This window comes from Rhinoraja longicauda, chromosome 42 (genome assembly GCF_053455715.1).
Source record: "Rhinoraja longicauda isolate Sanriku21f chromosome 42, sRhiLon1.1, whole genome shotgun sequence".
Taxonomy (NCBI): Eukaryota; Metazoa; Chordata; class Chondrichthyes; order Rajiformes; family Arhynchobatidae; genus Rhinoraja; species Rhinoraja longicauda.
In genome coordinates this window covers 7,737,105-7,756,494 of record NC_135994.1, presented here as the reverse complement: position 1 = coordinate 7,756,494, position 19,390 = coordinate 7,737,105, and the positions used below count along the sequence as shown (strand labels likewise).

The 19,390-nt window shown below is 43.4% G+C and overlaps 1 protein-coding gene across 1 annotated transcript; it reads right to left on the bottom strand.

Annotated features, from left to right (window-relative positions):
* Positions 1-769: 769 nt before the first annotated feature.
* On the bottom strand, positions 770-5,400 carry spryd4 (SPRY domain containing 4). Its single transcript, XM_078431363.1, has 2 exons — positions 5,310-5,400; positions 770-2,018 (listed from the first exon to the last, which is right to left on the bottom strand). The coding sequence occupies exons 1-2, from the start codon at positions 5,398-5,400 to the stop codon at positions 1,480-1,482; spliced, it is 630 nt and encodes a 209-aa protein (XP_078287489.1). The 3' UTR covers positions 770-1,479.
* Between the last annotated feature and the right edge of the window lie 13,990 nt (positions 5,401-19,390).

Here is a 19,390-nt window from a genome sequence, read left to right as displayed (position 1 = left end):
CCCACCTTTGAAAGCATCTGTGAGATGTTGCCTCAAGAAGGCAGCATCTACCATTAAAGATCACCCACCATGCAGGCCATGCCCTCTTCTCACTGCTGCCGTTGGGCAGGAGGCACAGAAGCCTTTAGTCCCACACCACCAAGTTCAGGAACAGCTACTTTCCCAACAACTATCAGGTTCTTGAACCGCCCAGCACAACGCTAATCCTACCCCTGCAACAGAACATGATGGACCACCTCTTGTACTACTATGGACTTTTAAACAAAATTATGCTTTTACGCTAATATCGTGGTTTTTTTGCAGTCTTCTTTCATTTAGAATTTTATCGTGTAATTAATGTATAATTTAGGTGTGTCTGTGTGTGTCTGTGTGTGTGTTTGTCTGTGATGCTGCTGCAAGCAAGATCTTCATTGTATCTGTATCTCAATGTACTTGTGCAGATGACAATAAACTCGACTTGACGATCTTTCAATGGGCTTGAACTACCACCATTTGTGCAGCAGTCTGACCCAGGGATTAAACAAAAAATTGGCAACAAACTTGAACTTTGGATTCCGTGAAGTCGGCACAACTCTGCCACATCGAGCTGCATCACATATAACACTGTGTGCAAGGAGGAACTGCAGATGCTGGTTTACACCAAAGGTAGACACAAAATACTGGAGTAACTCAGCGGGTCAGGCAGCAACTCTGGAGAAAAGGAATCGGTGACGTTTGGGGTCAAGACCCTTCATCAGACTGAGACATCAGTCTCCAGAGATGCTCCCTGACCCACTGAGTTACACCAGCATTTTGTGCCTCTCACTGGCGTCTCCTATTCTATTCTGCCAAGACTACTACTTGTTCCAGAATCATCCTGGAAAGTAACAATAACCTCCAGCTTCACAGGCAAACCATCCTAAACACTTCCCCCAATGAATGTTTTGTTACTTTGAAGGTAACATAAGCTGTTGTTGCACAAATTTTAATACCGCAGTACAACAGATAGAATACTCATGATGATAGCTCCAGTCACCTACGTCTCATCTCCCGTCTTAATCCAGGCCGAGGAGCCAGACGGAAGCAAATTAATGAAGGTTTTTCGTCATTCATTTTGGCATTTCTTGCATTGTTTTTTAAATTACCTAAAGCCAAGAGAATGTCACAAGTCCAGCCAACAAGGGACATGCACCAAAGTATTCCTTTGGCTGCGTTATTAACAAGGACCAAATTCTCCTTCAAACTTTTTCTTCCATTTTGTAAACAAAAGCTGTTTCGGATATCTTTGGCAGTAGAAATCACATTACCCAAAGCTGGACAGGACACAGTCATTTGAGCTGTCGAGACACTATGTGAAGTCAAAGGATAACACTGTGTACACAGAAGAAATGAAACTTCGACATGGGCTAGGTTAAAAGGCAATCATTTCATTAAAAATGACTGACAGACACACCGTGAACAAAATAAAGGCCAGATATCTGGTAGGCAGGAGGGATTCATTCAGATGCCTTGCAGTATGTCCATGCCTGGATGTGTTAGGAGCTCTCCATCCCAAAGCGCAAAGGCTGGAACAAGTGGGGCCCTGAACTCGGTCATTATTGTGCTAACAACAGCAGCTTTCTCAATTTCTATTAAACTGAGTTTCTTGACTTCACAGTCCAGGAGAAAGCCAACTCGATCAGGCTTCCCAAAGAAGTTGACTGGTATCATCTCATTGGATGCCATGGAATACCACTTCTTTTGGAGATAAGCATAGACCCAGGAGCAGTTATTGGCACCAATACATTCTTCTCGAGACATATTATTCTCTGCCACACCGATTCGGAACTCTTTGGACCGTTTCACTGTTACTTCCCAGTAATGCCTCCCAGATGACAGAGGCGTATCAGCAAAGACCACAGCCCAGTCCGTGAAGCGTTCAGGGTTCTTTGGCGCTTTGGTTGGGTCAATGCCTATCATGCGGTAGATGACTCCCGTCTCTTTTTTGAATAGGTCCAAGGAATTGTGAGCAGTTTTCTCATCCAGTTTGAAATTTAGATCTGTAAACATAAAAACAATGCTACATACTGCTCCCTCACAAAAAAAAAAAAATGCTTAAGACACATCCAAATACTTCACATATTTGGAGTATTGTGAGCAGTTTTGGGCCCCATATCTGAGGAAGGATGTGATGGTGTTGGAGTGGGTCCAGAGGAGATTTACGAGAATGATCCCAGGAATGAGTAGGTTAACATATGATGAGCGTTTGAAGGCACTGGGCCTGTAGTCGCTGGAGTTTAGAAGGATGAGGGAGGATCTCATTGAAACTGACCGAATAGTGAAAGGCCTGGATAGAGTGAATGTGGAGAGGATGTGTATGAAGGAACTGCAGATGTTGGTTTAAACCAAAGATAGACACAAAATGCTGGAGTAACCCAGCGGGACAGGCAGCATCTCTGGAGAGAAGGAATGGGTGACGTTTCAGGTCGAGACCCTTCTTCAGACTGATGTCAGGGAGGGAGGGAGATACATAGATAAGGAAGTGTGAAGATGTGAAAACAGAGCAAAAGAAATGGAGATCATGGAATGGAATGTGGAGAGGATGTTTCCATTAGTGGGAGAGTCTAGGAACAGAGGCCATAGCCTCAGAATAAAAGGACGTACCTTTAGAAAGGAGATAAGAAGACATTTCTTAGTCAGAGAGTAGTGAATTTGTGGAAATCATTGCCACAGCTGGGTGTGGAGGCCAAGTCAGAGATTGACAGTCTTGATTATTAAGGGTGTCTGGGGATATGGAGCAAAGGCAGGAGAATTGGGTTGAGAGGGAAGGATGGATCAACCATGATTGAATGGCAGCGTAGACGATGGCTGAGCGACCTAATTCTGCTCCTAGAACTTATGAACATGCCCTGTTAGTCAGTGCAAATTAGTGCCTTTTCTTACTCCTTTTAAATGTTCTGTTCTCAGGTTTAATAATGAACTGAGGGAGGATGGGGTTCAAACTGCAGGGGGGGGGGGGGGGGGAGTGGTGGAGAGAGAGAACCACACTGCAGGTGGTTTTTGAGATAGTGCCTAAACCCTCGTGGGAATTAGAAACAAGCCAAACATAATGAATCTGGGAGAATAGCATTATACATGAGACAGCACTATCAAATGGCTTCCTCGTGCATTTTTATTTAAATCAAATTTTCCTTACATACGTTGAACTCAGGGAATGGTTTAGAAACAGATGCTCAATGAAGGTTGATGTGTAGTGAGAACATGGAACCCACTGTCCCATTTGAAGCACCTCAATTTGGTTCAGGTCACCCTGTGCCAGTTGTTCTTGAAACATGAAGCCCAGGCCATAGAAGAAACTCACAACTGCTTCCAGTTCACATGAAACGCAAGATGAAGAAGAGATGGGGGGAAGGGGTGTGCGTCATGTTGAGAGGACGACACGTTGTTAGTGAAAAAGGCTTTTGGCTATGGTTTCAGGATGTACTACTGCGAGTTAAAGGGTTACTGCCAAAACTGAACAATTATGTTGTTCTTTGTCAAATACTGCAAATTGTGACCCGGAGTTTCTTTGTGTCTACCTTTTAGTTAGAGAAACAGGCTCTTTAGCTCACTTAATTCTTGCATATCAGACACAACCCATTTACACTAACCCTACACTAATCCCATTTTAATTCCCCCCCACCCACCTTGTTCGCACCAACTACGCCCAGATTCTACCACTCATTTGGGACAATTTACAGCAGCCAATTAACTGCATTTCTTTGAGATGCACGAGGAAACCGTAGCACCCAAAGGAAACCCATGCAGTCACAGGGAGAACGTGCAAACTCCACTCAGACTGCACCCGAGGTCAGGATTGAGCCTGGGTTTCTGGAGCTGTGCCGCAGTGCTGTCTGATGAGATGAGATTAAACCAAGGCCATGTCAAGTCTGTGTAGGAAGGAACTGCAGCTGCTGGTTTACACCAAAGATAGACACAAAGTGCTGGAGTAACTCAGCGGGACAGGCAACATCTTTGGAGAGAAGGAATAGGTGACATTTCAGGTCAAAGAAAGGTCTCGACCAGAAACGTCACCTATCCATGTTCTCCAGAGATGCTGCCTGACCCGCTGAGTTACTCCAGCACTCTGTGAAACGTCACCTATCCCTGTTCTCCACAGATGCTGCCTGACCCGCTGAGTTACTCCAGCACTCTGTGAAACGTCACCTATCCATGTTCTCCACAGATGCTGCCTGACCCGCTGAGTTACTCCAGCACTCTGTGAAACGTCACCTATCCATGTTCTCCACAGATGCTGCCTGACCCGCTGAGTTACTCCAGCACTCTGTGAAACGTCACCTATCCATGTTCTCCACAGATGCTGCCCGACCCGCTGAGTTACTCCAGCACTCTGTGAAACGTCACCTATCCATGTTCTCCACAGATGCTGCCTGACCCGCTGAGTTACTCCAGCACTCTGTGAAACGTCACCTATCCATGTTCTCCACAGATGCTGCCTGACCCGCTGAGTTACTCCAGCACTCTGTGAAACGTCACCTATCCATGTTCTCCACAGATGCTGCCTGACCCGCTGAGTTACTCCAGCACTCTGTGAAACGTCACCTATCCATGTTCTCCACAGATGCTGCCTGACCCGCTGAGTTACTCCAGCACTCTGTGAAACGTCACCTATCCATGTTCTCCACAGATGCTGCCTGACCCGCTGAGTTACTCCAGCACTCTGTGAAACGTCACCTATCCATGTTCTCCACAGATGCTGCCTGACCCGCTGAGTTACTCCAGCACTCTGTGAAACGTCACCTATCCATGTTCTCCACAGATGCTGCCTGACCCGCTGAGTTACTCCAGCACTCTGTGAAACGTCACCTATCCATGTTCTCCACAGATGCTGCCTGACCCGCTGAGTTACTCCAGCACTCTGTGAAACGTCACCTATCCATGTTCTCCACAGATGCTGCCTGACCCGCTGAGTTACTCCAGCACTCTGTGTCTAATAAAGGTCCCATGCCACTACTTGAAGAACGCGAGTTATCCTTAGCATTTTGGTCGACATTTATTATTTAACCAGCATCAATAAAGGCAGATGACGATGAACAGTAATGAACGTTTGACATTTAATTCTCTGTTCATTGATGCTGAAGACTCCCAGCACTTTGAGGTCTTTGAAAAGCAAACGGAACCTGTCATTGTCACACCAGTGTCTGGGGAGCCTGTTGTGTGGCCTGACCTTAAAAGGTCGCCTTGACCCCAAAAGGACGTCCAAAGAGCAGGCCCCTGAGCCGGACACAGCCGGAAACGCGGACTGTGCAGGTGTGAGGGGATTCCTGCACCTCCAGCACTAACGTACTTACAGCGCCTGGGTTGGCCGCGCGGAAAGCGGCTCCCCTGCAGCAGCCGGACCATTGCCATTCCTCCCCACACCGTCCTCCTCCCCGCCGCCATCTTCACTCAAACCCACGCGCAGGCAGCGTCTGACGTCACCGGGCGGGCGGGCGGGCGGCCCAGGCAAGGCAAGGCTGGGAATAAAGCGGCAATGACACCAACTTACAAATAGCTTTTGTTTTGCATAGCTCGGCTTTGTTTAGTTAAGCTTATCTTAGTTTAGTTTAGCTTGTTTTAGTTTAGTTTTGCTTGGTTTAGTTTGGTTTAGAGATATCCGTGTGGAATACATCAGTGTCATGGTACAAAATACGCTGGGTCGCCGCTGTGATTTGGCTTGATCCGTTCGTTTTTACAGTGATCTTTTGTTTCTTCTTTTTATGTTATTTAAAAGACACTTGGACAAGTGCATGGATCGGACAGGTGTAGAGGGATATGGTGCACGGCGTCAGAGCCTCAATGCTTCTCCGGGATAGAGATCTCTTTCTGGCAGAGTGGGGCAACAGCACTGACAAATGGTGGAAACACTCAGCAGGTCGAAGATCCCGAGGCCGGGACTGGGGGAATTGCTGTACTTTGATTGTTTGCTCTTGCGCGAAAGAGGCTGATGGACGACCTGACAGAAGTTATTACAATTATGACAGGCACAGATAGGTAGAAACATCCCTTAGGGTGGAAAGGTCAACAACTGCCGGGCAAGTTTAAAGGAGACTAGACCAAGTGGACCCGTTGGGCCCAATCCTCTCCTGCATTGGTGCAGAACCCTCTCCCCCTCTCTCTCCCTCCCCCCCTCTCTCTCCCTCCCCCCCTCTCTCTCCCTCCCCCCCTCTCTCTCCCTCCCCCCCTCTCTCTCCCTCCCCCCTCTCTCTCCCTCCCCCCTCTCTCTCCCTCCCCCCTCTCTCTCCCTCCCCCCTCTCTCTCCCTCCCCCCTCTCTCTCCCTCCCCCCTCTCTCTCCCTCCCCCCTCTCTCTCCCTCCCCCTCTCTCTCCCTCCCCCCTCTCTCTCCCTCCCCCCTCTCTCTCCCTCCCCCTCTCTCTCCCTCCCCCCTCTCTCTCCCTCCCCCCTCTCTCTCCCTCTCCCTCTCTCTCCCTCCCCCCTCTCTCTCCCTCCCCCCTCTCTCTCCCTCCCCCCTCTCTCTCCCTCCCCCCCCTCTCTCCCTCCCCCCCTCTCTCCCTCCCCCCCTCTCTCCCTCCCCCCTCTCTCCCCCTCCCCCCTCTCTCCCCCTCCCCCCTCTCTCCCCCTCCCCCCTCTCTCCCCCTCCCCCCTCTCTCGCCCTCCCCCCTCTCTCTCCCTCCCCCCTCTCTCTCCCTCCCCCTCTCTCTCCCTCCCCCTCTCTCTCCCTCCCCCCTCTCTCTCCCTCCCCCTTTCTCTCCCTCCCCCCTCTCTCTCCCTCCCTCCCCCCCTCTCCCTTCCCCTCCATCCCCCTCAACCCCCCTTATCCTCCTCCCCTCTCCCTCCCTAGGAGATAGATTTAAACTTAAAAATGTGAATAACATTAAAAATATAACACCGATTTCAATGAAACTTCTTCCATTAGCACCAAAGGGACGATGGCGAGTAAGGTGGGCCTAAAATTGTCGCGCTATCGTGTACCGTTTTGGCTGTAGTTCAGGAACAAACAAACAAACAAACAAACGAGAGTTTTAGTATATAGATGTGCGAGGCAGTTTTTGTTTACACAGAGGGTGGTGGAGGCCTGGAACGCGCTGCCAGGAATGGTGGTGGAGGCAGATACGACAGTGGCGTTTAAGAGGTCTTTAGATAGGAACATGAATCATGTACAGGCAGAGGAGGTTAGTTTAAATTGGGATCATGTGCAGCACAGACATTGTGGGGTGAAAGGCCAGTTCCTGTGCTGTACTGTTCTGTGTTTTATATTGTGGGTTACAACATGGAAAGGGCCCTTCGGCCAACGGAGTCTCTGCCAACCATCATTCGCATTAGTTCTATGTTAATCCACTTTCTCATCTGCACTCGATACCCAAGGGGCAATTTACAGCGGCCAATTTTCCTACAAACCCACATGTCTTTGGGTGGAAACCGGAGCATGCGGAGGAAACCCATGTGGTCACAGTGAGAATGTGCAAATTCCATATGCACAGCACATCAGGTCAGGGTCGAACCTGGATCATTGGCGCTCTGAGGCATTTCTACTTGGCAATCAAACAGATGGAATGGCCTTCTGTCCCTTAATAATTCTATGATTCCATTTGATTGTACTTCTCTGCCAAGTGGCTGTTTCATACCTTTCTATAGGTGATGTTTAAGTAGTTGCACTTAAAACCAAACAAGGCATTCTGATGTCATGTTTGGTTTTAAAGCAGATGAGAGATTTGGTTCCACAGGGCTGATTATTTCGGCCCAGTACAATTGAAGGTGCAATTCAGATGAAATGGAATATGGTAACAACCATTTTCAGGTCATTTCGTGTCAAGCTATAAATTCAACTGGGCGGCGCTTCCTCGTGTGAGTTACATTTCTATGTCTGTTGCTATTTTGGTGCCAGAAACACATGGGGGTCGGGTGGGGGGGGGGGGGGGTCTTTTCCTTGGGCAACAATCTATTTGGATCACTGCCAGGCAAATGATGGCAACAGCATCCGTCGGTTGCTGCCAGGCCAATTATGTATTTATAACATCTTTTGTATCACCCATCTCACCTCAATGCCTTCAACCTCCCTCTTCAGCCATCATTGGTTCAATAACATTTGAGGCCACGAGTTGTATTAATGTTTGCTGTGGCAGATCCATGATCAATCCAGTTGTTGGGACGTCAGTTTCGAAGCAATCTTCTTTTATCCTCCTGAGTTGAGTCCTTGCCCCCCTCCCCCCCCCCCCCCCCCCCCCCCCCCCCCCTCCTCAACTGGTCAATCCGCTCCCTCCCAAAAGAATGCCCATCTTGATCATTTTTTAACCTGGCATGATCTTACTTCCTTCAAGAGAAGAGCATTTCAATCAAGCTTTTAACTGACTTTACTTCTTCTGATGACATTGTAAAAATTACCTTTATTCTTTTATATTTATCTCAGCATACCCTTCAGCAGCTTGCGTGTTCATATGGTATATGGTTCTCTGTATTTGACCTCAATGTTTTTTTTATTGTCCTTTTACACACTCAATTTTTTATTTTATATTTTTATTTAAATCTGTGCTTTTTCTGTTATTAACTGTCTATGTCCTTACTGTTTTAAATTGTATTTTTGTTTAGACCTGTGTTTTTGTGAAAAGCAACTTTGGGTTGCATTCAATTGCATGAAAAGTGCTATACAAATTAAGTTATTATTATTATTAATAATAATAATAACAGCAGCAATCAGCAAGCAGCAGCAGCAGCAGTAGCAGCAGCAGCAATCAGCAGTAGCAGCAGCAGCAATCAGCAGTAGCAGCAAGCAGCAGCAAGCAGCAGCAGCAGCAGCAGCAGCAGCAGCAGCAGCTAGCAGCTAGCAGCAGCAAGCAGCAAGTAGCAGCAGCAGCAGTATCAAGCAGCAGCAAGCAGCACCAAGCTGTGTTGCTTGGGAAGTAGTGTGTGGGGATTGTGTGGGGATAGTAAGGAGTAAGACCTGTGTGATCTCCCGGACAAGTTTCGATCGCCTAGCTTGGGGTCGGAGAGGAATTTGCCGGATTTTTTCCCAAATTGGCCTGGGTTTTTTATCCGGTTTTTCGCCTCTCCCAGGAGATCACTCAGTTCTTTTGGGTGGGCGGTTGGAGCGGTTGGAGCAGCGGCCGGGCGGTAGGTTTAGTAACCGAGCACGGGGCTTTGTTTGGAGAGTATGAGTGCCAGGGCAGTTTTTTGTTCTGGGTGTCGGATGTGGGGAATCTGGGAGTCTGATAGTCTTCCAGACATCCACATCTGCGCCAGGTGTGACGAGATGGGGCTCCTAAGGGACCGTATTAGGAACCTGGAGCGGCAGATTGATGACCTCCGTCTGATCAGGGAGAGTGAGGAGGTTATAGATAGGAGTTACAGAGAGGTGGTCACTCCTAGACCACGGGAGGTAGACAAGTGGGTCACTGTTAGGGGGGGCAAGGAGCAGAGGCAGGGACTAGGGAGTACCCCGGTGGCTGTACCCCTTGGAAATAAGTACTCCTGTTTAAGTACTGTTGGGGGGGACAGCCTACCTGGGGGCAGTGATGGTGCCCGGGCCTCTGGCAAGGAGTCCGGCCCTGTTGCTCAGAAGGGTAGGGAAAGGAAGAGGAGAGCAGTAGTAATAGGGGACTCTATAGTGAGGGGGTCAGATAGGCGTTTCTGTGGACGCAGTCGGGAGACCCGGATGGTGGTTTGCCTCCCTGGTGCCGGTGTCCGGGATGTGTCTGAGCATGTCCAGGATATCCTGAAAGGGGAGGGAGAGGAGCCAGAGGTCGTGGTACATATAGGTACCAACAATATAGGTAGGATAAGGGAAGAGGTCCTGAAAGGAGAATTCAGGGGGCTAGGAAGAGAGTTAAAAAAAAGGACTTCCAAAGTAATAATCTCAGGCTTACTGCCTGTGCCACGCGATAGTGAGAATAGGAATGGAGTGAGGTGGAGGATAAATACGTGGCTGAGGAACTGGTGCAGGGAGCAGGGTTTCAAGTTTCTGGATCATTGGGACCTCTTCTGGGGAAGTATGACCTGTACAAAAAGGACGGGTTGCATCTGAACCCGAGGGGAACCAATATCCTGGCGGGGAGATTTGCTAAAATAACTGCGGAGACTTTAAACTAGTACGGTTGGGGGGAGGGACTCAAACACAGATAGCTAATAGGCAGTGTGTGAGGCAGGAGGCAGAAAAGGGAAACACTCAGACCCAATATGTAGGAGAGAAAGAAGGGAAAAGAAATAAACTGAGAATAAGAAATGATGGGTCCCTTAAATGTGTATATTTTAATGCTAGGAGCATTGTAAGAAAGGTGGATGAGCTTAGAGCCTGGATTGACATCTGGAAGTATGATGTTGTGGCGATCAGTGAAACATGGTTGCAGGAGGGTTGCGATTGGCAATTAAATATTCCAGGATTTCATTGTTTCAGATGTGATAGAATCGGAGGGGCAAGAGGTGGGGGTGTTGCATTGCTTGTCAGGGAGGATATCACAGCAGTGCTTTGGCAGGACAGACTAGAAGGCTCGATTAAGGAGGCTGTTTGGGTGGAACTCAGAAATGAGAAAGGTTTAGCAACACTTATAGGGGTGTATTATAGACCGCCAAATAGGGAACGAGAATTGGAAGAGCAAATATGTAAGGAGATAGCAGATATTAGTAGTAAGCACAGAGTGGTGATTGTGGGTGATTTCAATTTTCCGTATATAGACTGAGAATCACATTCTGTTAAAGGGCTGGATGGTTTGGAGTTTGTAAAATGTGTGCAGGATAGTTTTTTGCAGCAATACGTAGAGGTGCCTACCAGAGAAGGGGCAGTGTTGGACCTCCTGTTAGGAAATAAGATGGGTCAGGTGACGGAGGTATGTGTTGAGGAGCACTTTGGGTCTAGTGATCATAATGCCATTAGTTTCAATATCATTATGGAGAAGGTCAAATCTGGACCAAGGGTTGAGATTTTGGATTGGAGAAAGGCTAATTTTGAGGAGATGAGAAAGGATTTAAAAGGAATGAAATGGAAATTGTTGTTTTATGAAAAGGATATAATAGAGAAATGGAGGATATTTAAAGGTGAAATTTTGAGAGTACAGAGTCTTTATGTCCCTGTTCGGTGGAAAGGAAAGAATAATAATTTGAAAGAGCCGTGGTTTACCAGGGAAATTGGACACTTGGTTCGGAAAAAGAGGGAGATATACAATAAATATAAGAGGCAGGGAGTAAATGAGGTTCTTGAGGAATATAAAGAATGTAAAAGGAATCTTAAAAAGGAAATTAGAAAAGCGAAAAAAAGATATGAGGCTGCTTTGGCAAGTAATGTAAAAGTAAACCCCAAGGGGTTCTACAGATATGTCAATAGCAAAAGGATAGTGAGGGATAAAATTGGTCCATTAGAGAGTCAGAGTGGACAGCTATGTGCTGAGCCGGAAGAAATGGGGGAGATATTAAACAATTTCTTTTCTTCGGTATTTACCGAGGAGAAGGATATTGAATTATGTGAGGTAAGCGAAACAAGTAGAGTAGTGATGGAAATTAGGAGGATTAAAGAAGAGGAGGTACGGACACTTTTGAAAAATATAAAAGTGGATAAGTCTCCAGGTCCTGATAGGATATTCCCTAGGACATTGAGGGAAGTTAGTGCAGAAATAGCAGGGGCTATGACGGAAATATTTCAAACGTCATTAGAAACGGGGATGGTGCCGGAAGATTGGCGCATTGCGCATGTTGTGCCTTTGTTTAAAAAAGGTTCTAAAAGTAAACCTAGCAATTATAGACCTATTAGTTTGACGTCTGTGGTGGGAAAATTAATGGAAAAGATACTTAGGGACAATATATATAATTATTTGGATAATCAAGGCCTGATTAGAAACAGTCAACATGGATTTGTGCCTGGAAGGTCATGTTTGACTAATCTTCTTGAATTTTTTGAAGAGGTTACCAGGGAAATTGATAAGGGCAAGGCTGTGGATGTTGTCTATGTGGACTTCAGTAAGGCATTTGACAAGGTTCCACATGGAAGGTTGATTAAGAAGGTTAAATCGTTGGGTATTAATAGTGAGGTTGCAAGATGGATTCAACAATGGCTGAATGGGAGATACCAGAGGGTAACGGTTGACAATTGTATGTCAGGTTGGAGGCCAGTGTCTAGTGGAGTGCCCCAAGGATCTGTGTTGGGTCCACTGTTGTTTGTCATTTACATTAATGATTTGGATGATGGTGTGGCAAATTGGATTAGTAAATATGCAGATGATACTAAGATAGGTGGAGTAGTTGATAGTGAGGTAGATTTTCAAAGTCTACAGAGAGACACAGATGATGAACACCCAACTGCTGACCACAGAAACCTTTGAAGATCTGAAGAGGGAATACATAATCTTGTTTACGAAGATCTTAGAAATCTCCACTCGCTTCCCACATGCAGCTTAGGCACCAGAACCAAAGATTAAAGAAATGCAGTCTTATTCCATTCTGTGAAAGAATGGATTGCCATTGCTAGTAGCTCTGCAAAGCTTTTCAGCCCTAAATTTCCCACGTTGTGATAATGACACACACCAGCAAGGTGGTAAATATGTAGTGCGACAGGTAGTTTTAAAAAAAACTGAATAAAAGCTCAATCAATACATGGAGTATTATTGTTGTACTTGAGTGATAGGAATCAGCTTTTATATGTAATTCTTTAGATGATCTTGACTCCAGCTTTGCTGGGAATGCTGTGATCAGTGGGCTGAGCATTTAAAAACAGTGAGAGTAGGTGTAAAACAAGGACTTTTCCTGGCGAGCTGCCACACACCGAGAAACAGTGTCCCCAAACCTAAACATTGTTGCAAACAGACCAAATAGGAAGTAAAGGAAACCTAAAGGAAGGGAAAAGCATCCTTAAAAGATGAATAAATCAAAATCAGAGACAGATATATATTTTATATATCTTTACTAGTTTCAAATTACATTCTCTGTACAATAATTATTTATACAATAAAGTAAAACAACACATGAAAGAAATACAAAGACACTTGTCAAAACAATTTAAAATGAATAAAACCAATTTGGCTCAAATCAGAGGACTCAAGTGAGAAACTAATCAATTGAAAGCTCTTTTTTGAAAGAAGTATGTAAAAGCAACATCGAATGCAGAGTGCTAGGAATCAACCTTCTTCACACATTGTATTAACAACTAACATTTGCAAGTTAAAGTGACAATGCTGAAGAAAACACGGGATATAAAGTCATTGGTCTTGAACATTCTCTCTCCACAGATTTTCATCTGATCTTTCTCCCAGCATTTTCCATTTTTATATCAGATTTCCAGCATCTACACTATTTTGATTTTTTTCTAAACAACAATATAGAATACACAAGGAGACATTTTGAAAATTGAAAATGATAAATAATGTTTTTGTTTAATTTATGTTGTATTTGCAGACGAGGGAGTACATGAGCTTAAAAGCCTCCAACATTTGCATTTATAAATTTAAAACTAATGTCAGACTCACAATCAATAGGATGCTGTAACTCATCAATCCTTAGTATTCAGAACATTCTGTCGAGTATTATTCTGAAACTATTACCACCTTCCCCACCCTTCCTGAAAGTGCTAACTTGTAATGGTGTTTTATACAAGTTTGCAGTGTCAGTAGACTATTCAACAATGGGAATCTTGGTAGTTCATCCTTTACATACACACATCCATCTCACTCACTCGCTTTCACACACACTAAAGAATCAGAAATCAAACTAATTTATTGCCCTTCTCAACGGTCAATTGAAGTGATGTCACAATTATTCCTGATGAGTGCAGCTACTTTAACAGAGACCAAGGTTTCAACCTGGTCTATTTGGCTCAGTACAATATAATTATTCATCCAATAAACCATCAGGGTTGAGGATTATCCCTGATTATTCTTCCATGTTTGATGATGTGGCATCTCCCTCAATATAAATGACCGCAAAGGGTATAAACTCCATTAATTAATGCTGAGGTAATGTTTAATTTCTCAGAGGCTCGAGAGAACTGGGTATTTTGAATCTGATTCAAACGCCATGCATTCTTTCCAAATGTTTAAGTTATTAAGCACCGGAATCACATTTTATGAAATCCTGTAAACTTGGGTTACTTTAAATGAAAATTCACAATATAATGTTAGCAGGAAGGGAACATTTAACATCATACCTTTCTGATTGTTTTCAGACTCTAAATTGAGTTTTAGGGAATTTAGGCTCAAGTTGAAGATGTTTTTGCCCATCACTTCTCGTTATAAAGAACGGTCTACTGAATTGTATACTTTACCTATCCTTCCTAAAAGTGCAAACTCATAATGGAGTATGACATGCTTAACAATTGACAGATTAACAGCGAACAGGAAAAAGCCAAAAATAACTGGGATGCAGAGAATGGTGTAACTAATACTTACTTGAGATCACTTATGCAGTTTGCAAAAGTACCTAACAACTGTGAGAAACTAAAGAGATCTAAGACAAGGACAACAACTAACTCATGAGGGGTTATGTGACATTTAAAAAGAGACTATTATTTTATGAAGATTGGAAATAACCAGAGGTAGCTGAAGTTAACACCTGTAGTAATAGCTGAGTTCAGTGGGTTCTCTGAGTGTACATATTAAACATAAGATCCATGGATTCAATGGTTATGTTCAGACTGAGAGCAAAAAAATAATCCACAAGGTACAGTTGTTTATCAGTGGCAATATTGAATCATGTTGCTCCAGGGTTGGATGAGTTTTAGGAGCTGGGTTTTCAACATTCAGCTTGCACAATTTGTGCAGGCCTCGTTTACTGCCGAAACACTCCTTGGTATGGCAGCTGATGTGTCAATAATCCGATCTCAGAGAAAGAACGTATAATCTTTTGGTATGTACCAAAAGGCTTGTATGCACAATGAAGTAGTTAATAATGGTTTGTCAGTGTATTTACAAACAGTATACAATGGGTAGTGCTGACATATGCAGATATCCAAATCCTTCACATTATGTGTGAGGTAGGTTACTGGTAAATCCATCTTCTTATCCCATCTATTACACAGCTTTTTAACATTCTTCTCATGGATAGGGTCAACCTCTCTCTTCATGGACACTTACCGGCAGTGGATAGTGTGCTGCAAGTTAAATTACATGCTACCTCTTTCTGTTTGTCTATTGCTCTTCCTTGCAAAAGCAACATTTGCACTGAAGGTAGATACAAAATGCTGGAGTAACTCAGCTGGAGCTAAAATGCTGGAGACCCTTCTTCAGACTCTCGACCCGAAACCTCACCTATTCCATTTCTCCACAGATGCTGCCTGTCCCGCTGAGTTACTCTAGCATTTTGTGTCTACCTTCGATTTAAACCAGCATCTGAAGTTCTTTCCTAAACATTTGCACTGATACTGGATACGTGTAAAAGCTTACAGACTGGTGTTTTTCCAGAATTCATGGTTTTACAAGCATGTTCTCAAACTAATCGGAAGCCACTTAAGAATAGCAGAGTTTTTTTGATGTGTATAGGGCATACATAAAGAAGTATCTTTATTAGTTGGTAGCTTGTTGGGAAATTCATTGGTAGAGCTTCCTTGTGACCAATAATAATTTCATCAATTTCAATGTTTCAGGAACACTGATTTGAACAATCTTTAAAATCAAACACTGTAATTGATCAGGTCAGACAAGCAAATTGTGCTTTAAAACTCACTGCAGTGATCACAGCATAATTTTGGAATTTGCGAGCTCTCGATGTCCACCTGATAGAGCAGAAAGATTCAGAGGATTGATGCTTTATGATGTAGATTGATAAAAATAGATGAAGCTCATGTTAGGGCAGGCAGGTACACTGGAATAACAGACTATTCCCATTCAAATTCATGAGCTCCTGGATAAAGAAATGAGGAAATACCAGGACTACTAATGCACTAGAACAGAAATTCACATTTTTATCACAATTTCTAACAAATTAAATTTAGGTTTTCAGCAAAGAAATATAAAAAATATTTTGAAATATAGAATCACAGAGTCATACAGAATAGAAACAGACCATTCAGCCCATCTTGTCCTTGCCGATTGTTGCACCCATCTATATTAATCCCATTTACCCACATCAGGTCCATAGCCATATCTGCCTTGGTGATTCAAGTCTTTCTTAAATGTAGTGAGAGTCTCTGCCTTCACCACTCCCTCGGGTAGAGCATTCCAGATTCCAACCACTCTGAAAATATCGACTGGGTGCTTTTGAAGTAAAGAATATTAAGATCTAATGCGGGCAATGGCCTTTGAGTTCTAACGAGCGAGGACATTTTTGAACAAATTAAATGTACGTTTTCAGCAAAGAAAAATAATTGAAATATGAAAAATATTTTGACTTATTATTTGACTTATTTGAATATTAAGGGCGGCACAGTAGCGCAGCGGTAGAGTTGCTGCCTTACAGCGCTTGCAGCGCCAGAGACCCGGGTTCGATCCCAACTATGGGTGCTGTCTTTACGGAGTTTGTACGTTCTCCTTGTGGCCTGCGTGGGTTTTCTCCGAGATCTTCGGTTTCCTCCCACACACCAAAGACGTACAAGTATGTAGGTAAATTGGCTTGGTAAATGTAAAAACTGTCCCTAGTTTGTGTCGGAGAGTGTTAATATGCGGGGATAACTGGTCGACGCGGACCCGGTGGGCCGAAGGGCCTGTTTCTGTGCTGTATCTCTACACTAAACTAAAGAAAACTAAACTAAAAGGGAAAAATATTTCTACAGACGTTTACTGAAATATTTCACATTCAGTAGTGTGACAGGCACATCACCAAATTATCCCACCAAAAGCACAAATCAAATCTGTTATTTCAGCGTCCCTCCCAATGTATAATCTTAGTTTCTGATGTTCGTTACCCCCCCCCCCCCCAATCCCAATGGACTTTATTTTAAACATAAACAAGAGTTAGTTTAAACTTTAAACACCGACTTCTTAGATTGCCTCTGATGGCAATGAATGGGTTTGTCTGGTGTTGCTTTCATTTTCTATACCAAATAGTCATCTGCAAACATTTTCTCTAGTGCTTTTTTTAATAAAACAAGTTAACATCAAGAGACTGGAAATTTCAGGTTAATTCAATATAAATCTGCACTAATTCTTGTTGGCAAATTAGCATTTACTAAGGATTAAAAATAAGGCAAGAGAATAACTAATAGACATAACTTTTCGATCTTAGCTTGATGTGGATGAACCATAGACAGTCACAAAAGATATTAGATTGACCTGATTAACGATTCAGTTCAAGATCTTTCTGACAAAACATATAGCTTTTTAAATAAAACAAGGACAGGTCCCAAGAAACACAATTGGGAATATTTAAAAAATATATACTCAACAAGTCCAGCTTAGTCAAAGCAAAGAAATCAAACAACTTGAATGGTATGTCCATTTTGATATTCTTTAAACATCACAAGACTGCCACCTCATCTCAAGCTCTTTGCAGAATTACGCAAAGCTTTGTCTTCTCCAGTCAGTGTTCGAAAGTTACTTTCTTTCATTGAAGGCAACATTGTGATAGGAGTAATTATTATGTTAAAACGGCACATAAAGGTCTTTACCTAATTTACCTATATAAAATTCTATGAATGATACTTTGCACGTTACACATTACCACCACATCTCTCCCCTACTTACATTAGCAGTTGACACCAGTAAATAGAATATCACCCTCAAAAGCCACTTTAGTAATATAACAGTGAAATCCACCTTACTTTCAAATGCAACTCTTCGATCAAGTTGAGTTAATTATATTTGTTTCTCCGAGCATTTAGTTTCAAGGAATTTTTTCACCTGTTAATAAACTGAATGTCTATTTGCTGTATGCGATTATCAACTTACTCAAACACATTTTAACATATACTTAAAATCAAAGAAACCTATAAAACTGAACCTTGATGGCTTATGACAATTGTAGTGTTCGTACATCATCAACCAGCTTGACAATATTGAACACAGATTGAATAACATTAAATCAATTAACTTTATATGGATTACAATAGATTTTTTTTCAATTTCTTATTTAAAGTGCATTAGCATAACATATCTATGACACAAATTAAAGAGTGCTTTGCAGCAATTTTCTTTTTCTTATATACAGTTATTACTCAAGAGCTGTTTTTCAGGTTGATAATCATCTTTTTTCTTACTTTGTATTAACAGTCTTGTGATCTTCAGGGCATGTACCCATGGAGCAAATTATCCTTCCAAGCATTAAACTACAGCAAGGCTTAAAAATCTCTTGTGATTTAGATTCAACTATGGCATCTCATTTATATCTGGTGCCCAGAACAAATACATTTAAAACATGTAGCCTGATAGGAACTTTGAGGGATTGGGTGGCAGGTGATCTTTTATCAGATTGTATTCCAAATGAATGTAAAGATAGAGACACCTGTGTGTCATCCTTATTAGAACACATTGCAATGAAAACTTTAAGGAATTGAGTGAATGCTGTAAGGTATGTATCAGTCTAATATTACAGGTTTTGTTACTAACTTCACATAGCATCTTCTAACTATTCCACATTTTCTGGGATAACATCCTTATTTTTGAACAATCATCAGAATTTTTAATTCATTCAAATATTTAGTTTTAGACAGGAAGATTGAAGAGTTTGTGGTAGCACAAGCTTTCTGACAGCCGAACGCCAGACTGGGGTCTACTTTACATCTTCAGCATTTGACTGAATAGTTGATTTTCAGTAAATAGACAGGAGTGGGGTGGGTGAAATATGAAGGCCTTGTGATCAGTGCATCAGGGGCAGTTAGCTGGGTGTGCGATTGGTGAACGAAGTAGGACAAGGAGTCACTGGAATCATTAGAGTCTGGGTCCACAGTTGGGAGGTGGGGGAGGATAATTAGTTGGGGCCTCCAATCAGAGAGTTGGAGTTGGTGCTGAGTTGGATTGAGGGTTAGGGGGAAAGGAGATGATGTGGCAAGTGGCGAGTCAAGTTCTGAGAATGGTGAGCGATGAACAGGAAGTAAAGGAACCACCCTGAGTCAGGTTCAGTGCCAAGCTGGGTCGTGCTCTGGAAGCAGTGCGATTAAAACCTGGAGACATCTGTCTGAAGAAGGGTCCCAATCTGAAACATCATATGTCCATTCCCTTACACAGATGCTGCCTGACCCGCTGAGTTACTTCAGCACTTTGTTAAAACCTAATTAGGTTGAGAGTACTGAATGAGGATCGGTTCACTTTAGAATCACGCTGAGTAATTTCATCTGGCAGCAGTCCAAAATGTCATGTGATTATGTATGTGACCAACATAGAAAACAAGTCCTCTGTGTAACCAGGATTCATGATCAAATGATAGTCACAAAATGCTGGAATAACTCAGCAGGTCAGGCAGCATCTCTGAAAAAAAGGATTAGGTGACGTTTCGGGTCGAGACCCTTCATCTGATGGGTCATCAGATCTGATTAATCTGATGAAGGGTCTCAACCCAAAACGTCACCTACTCCTTTTCTCCAGAGATGCTG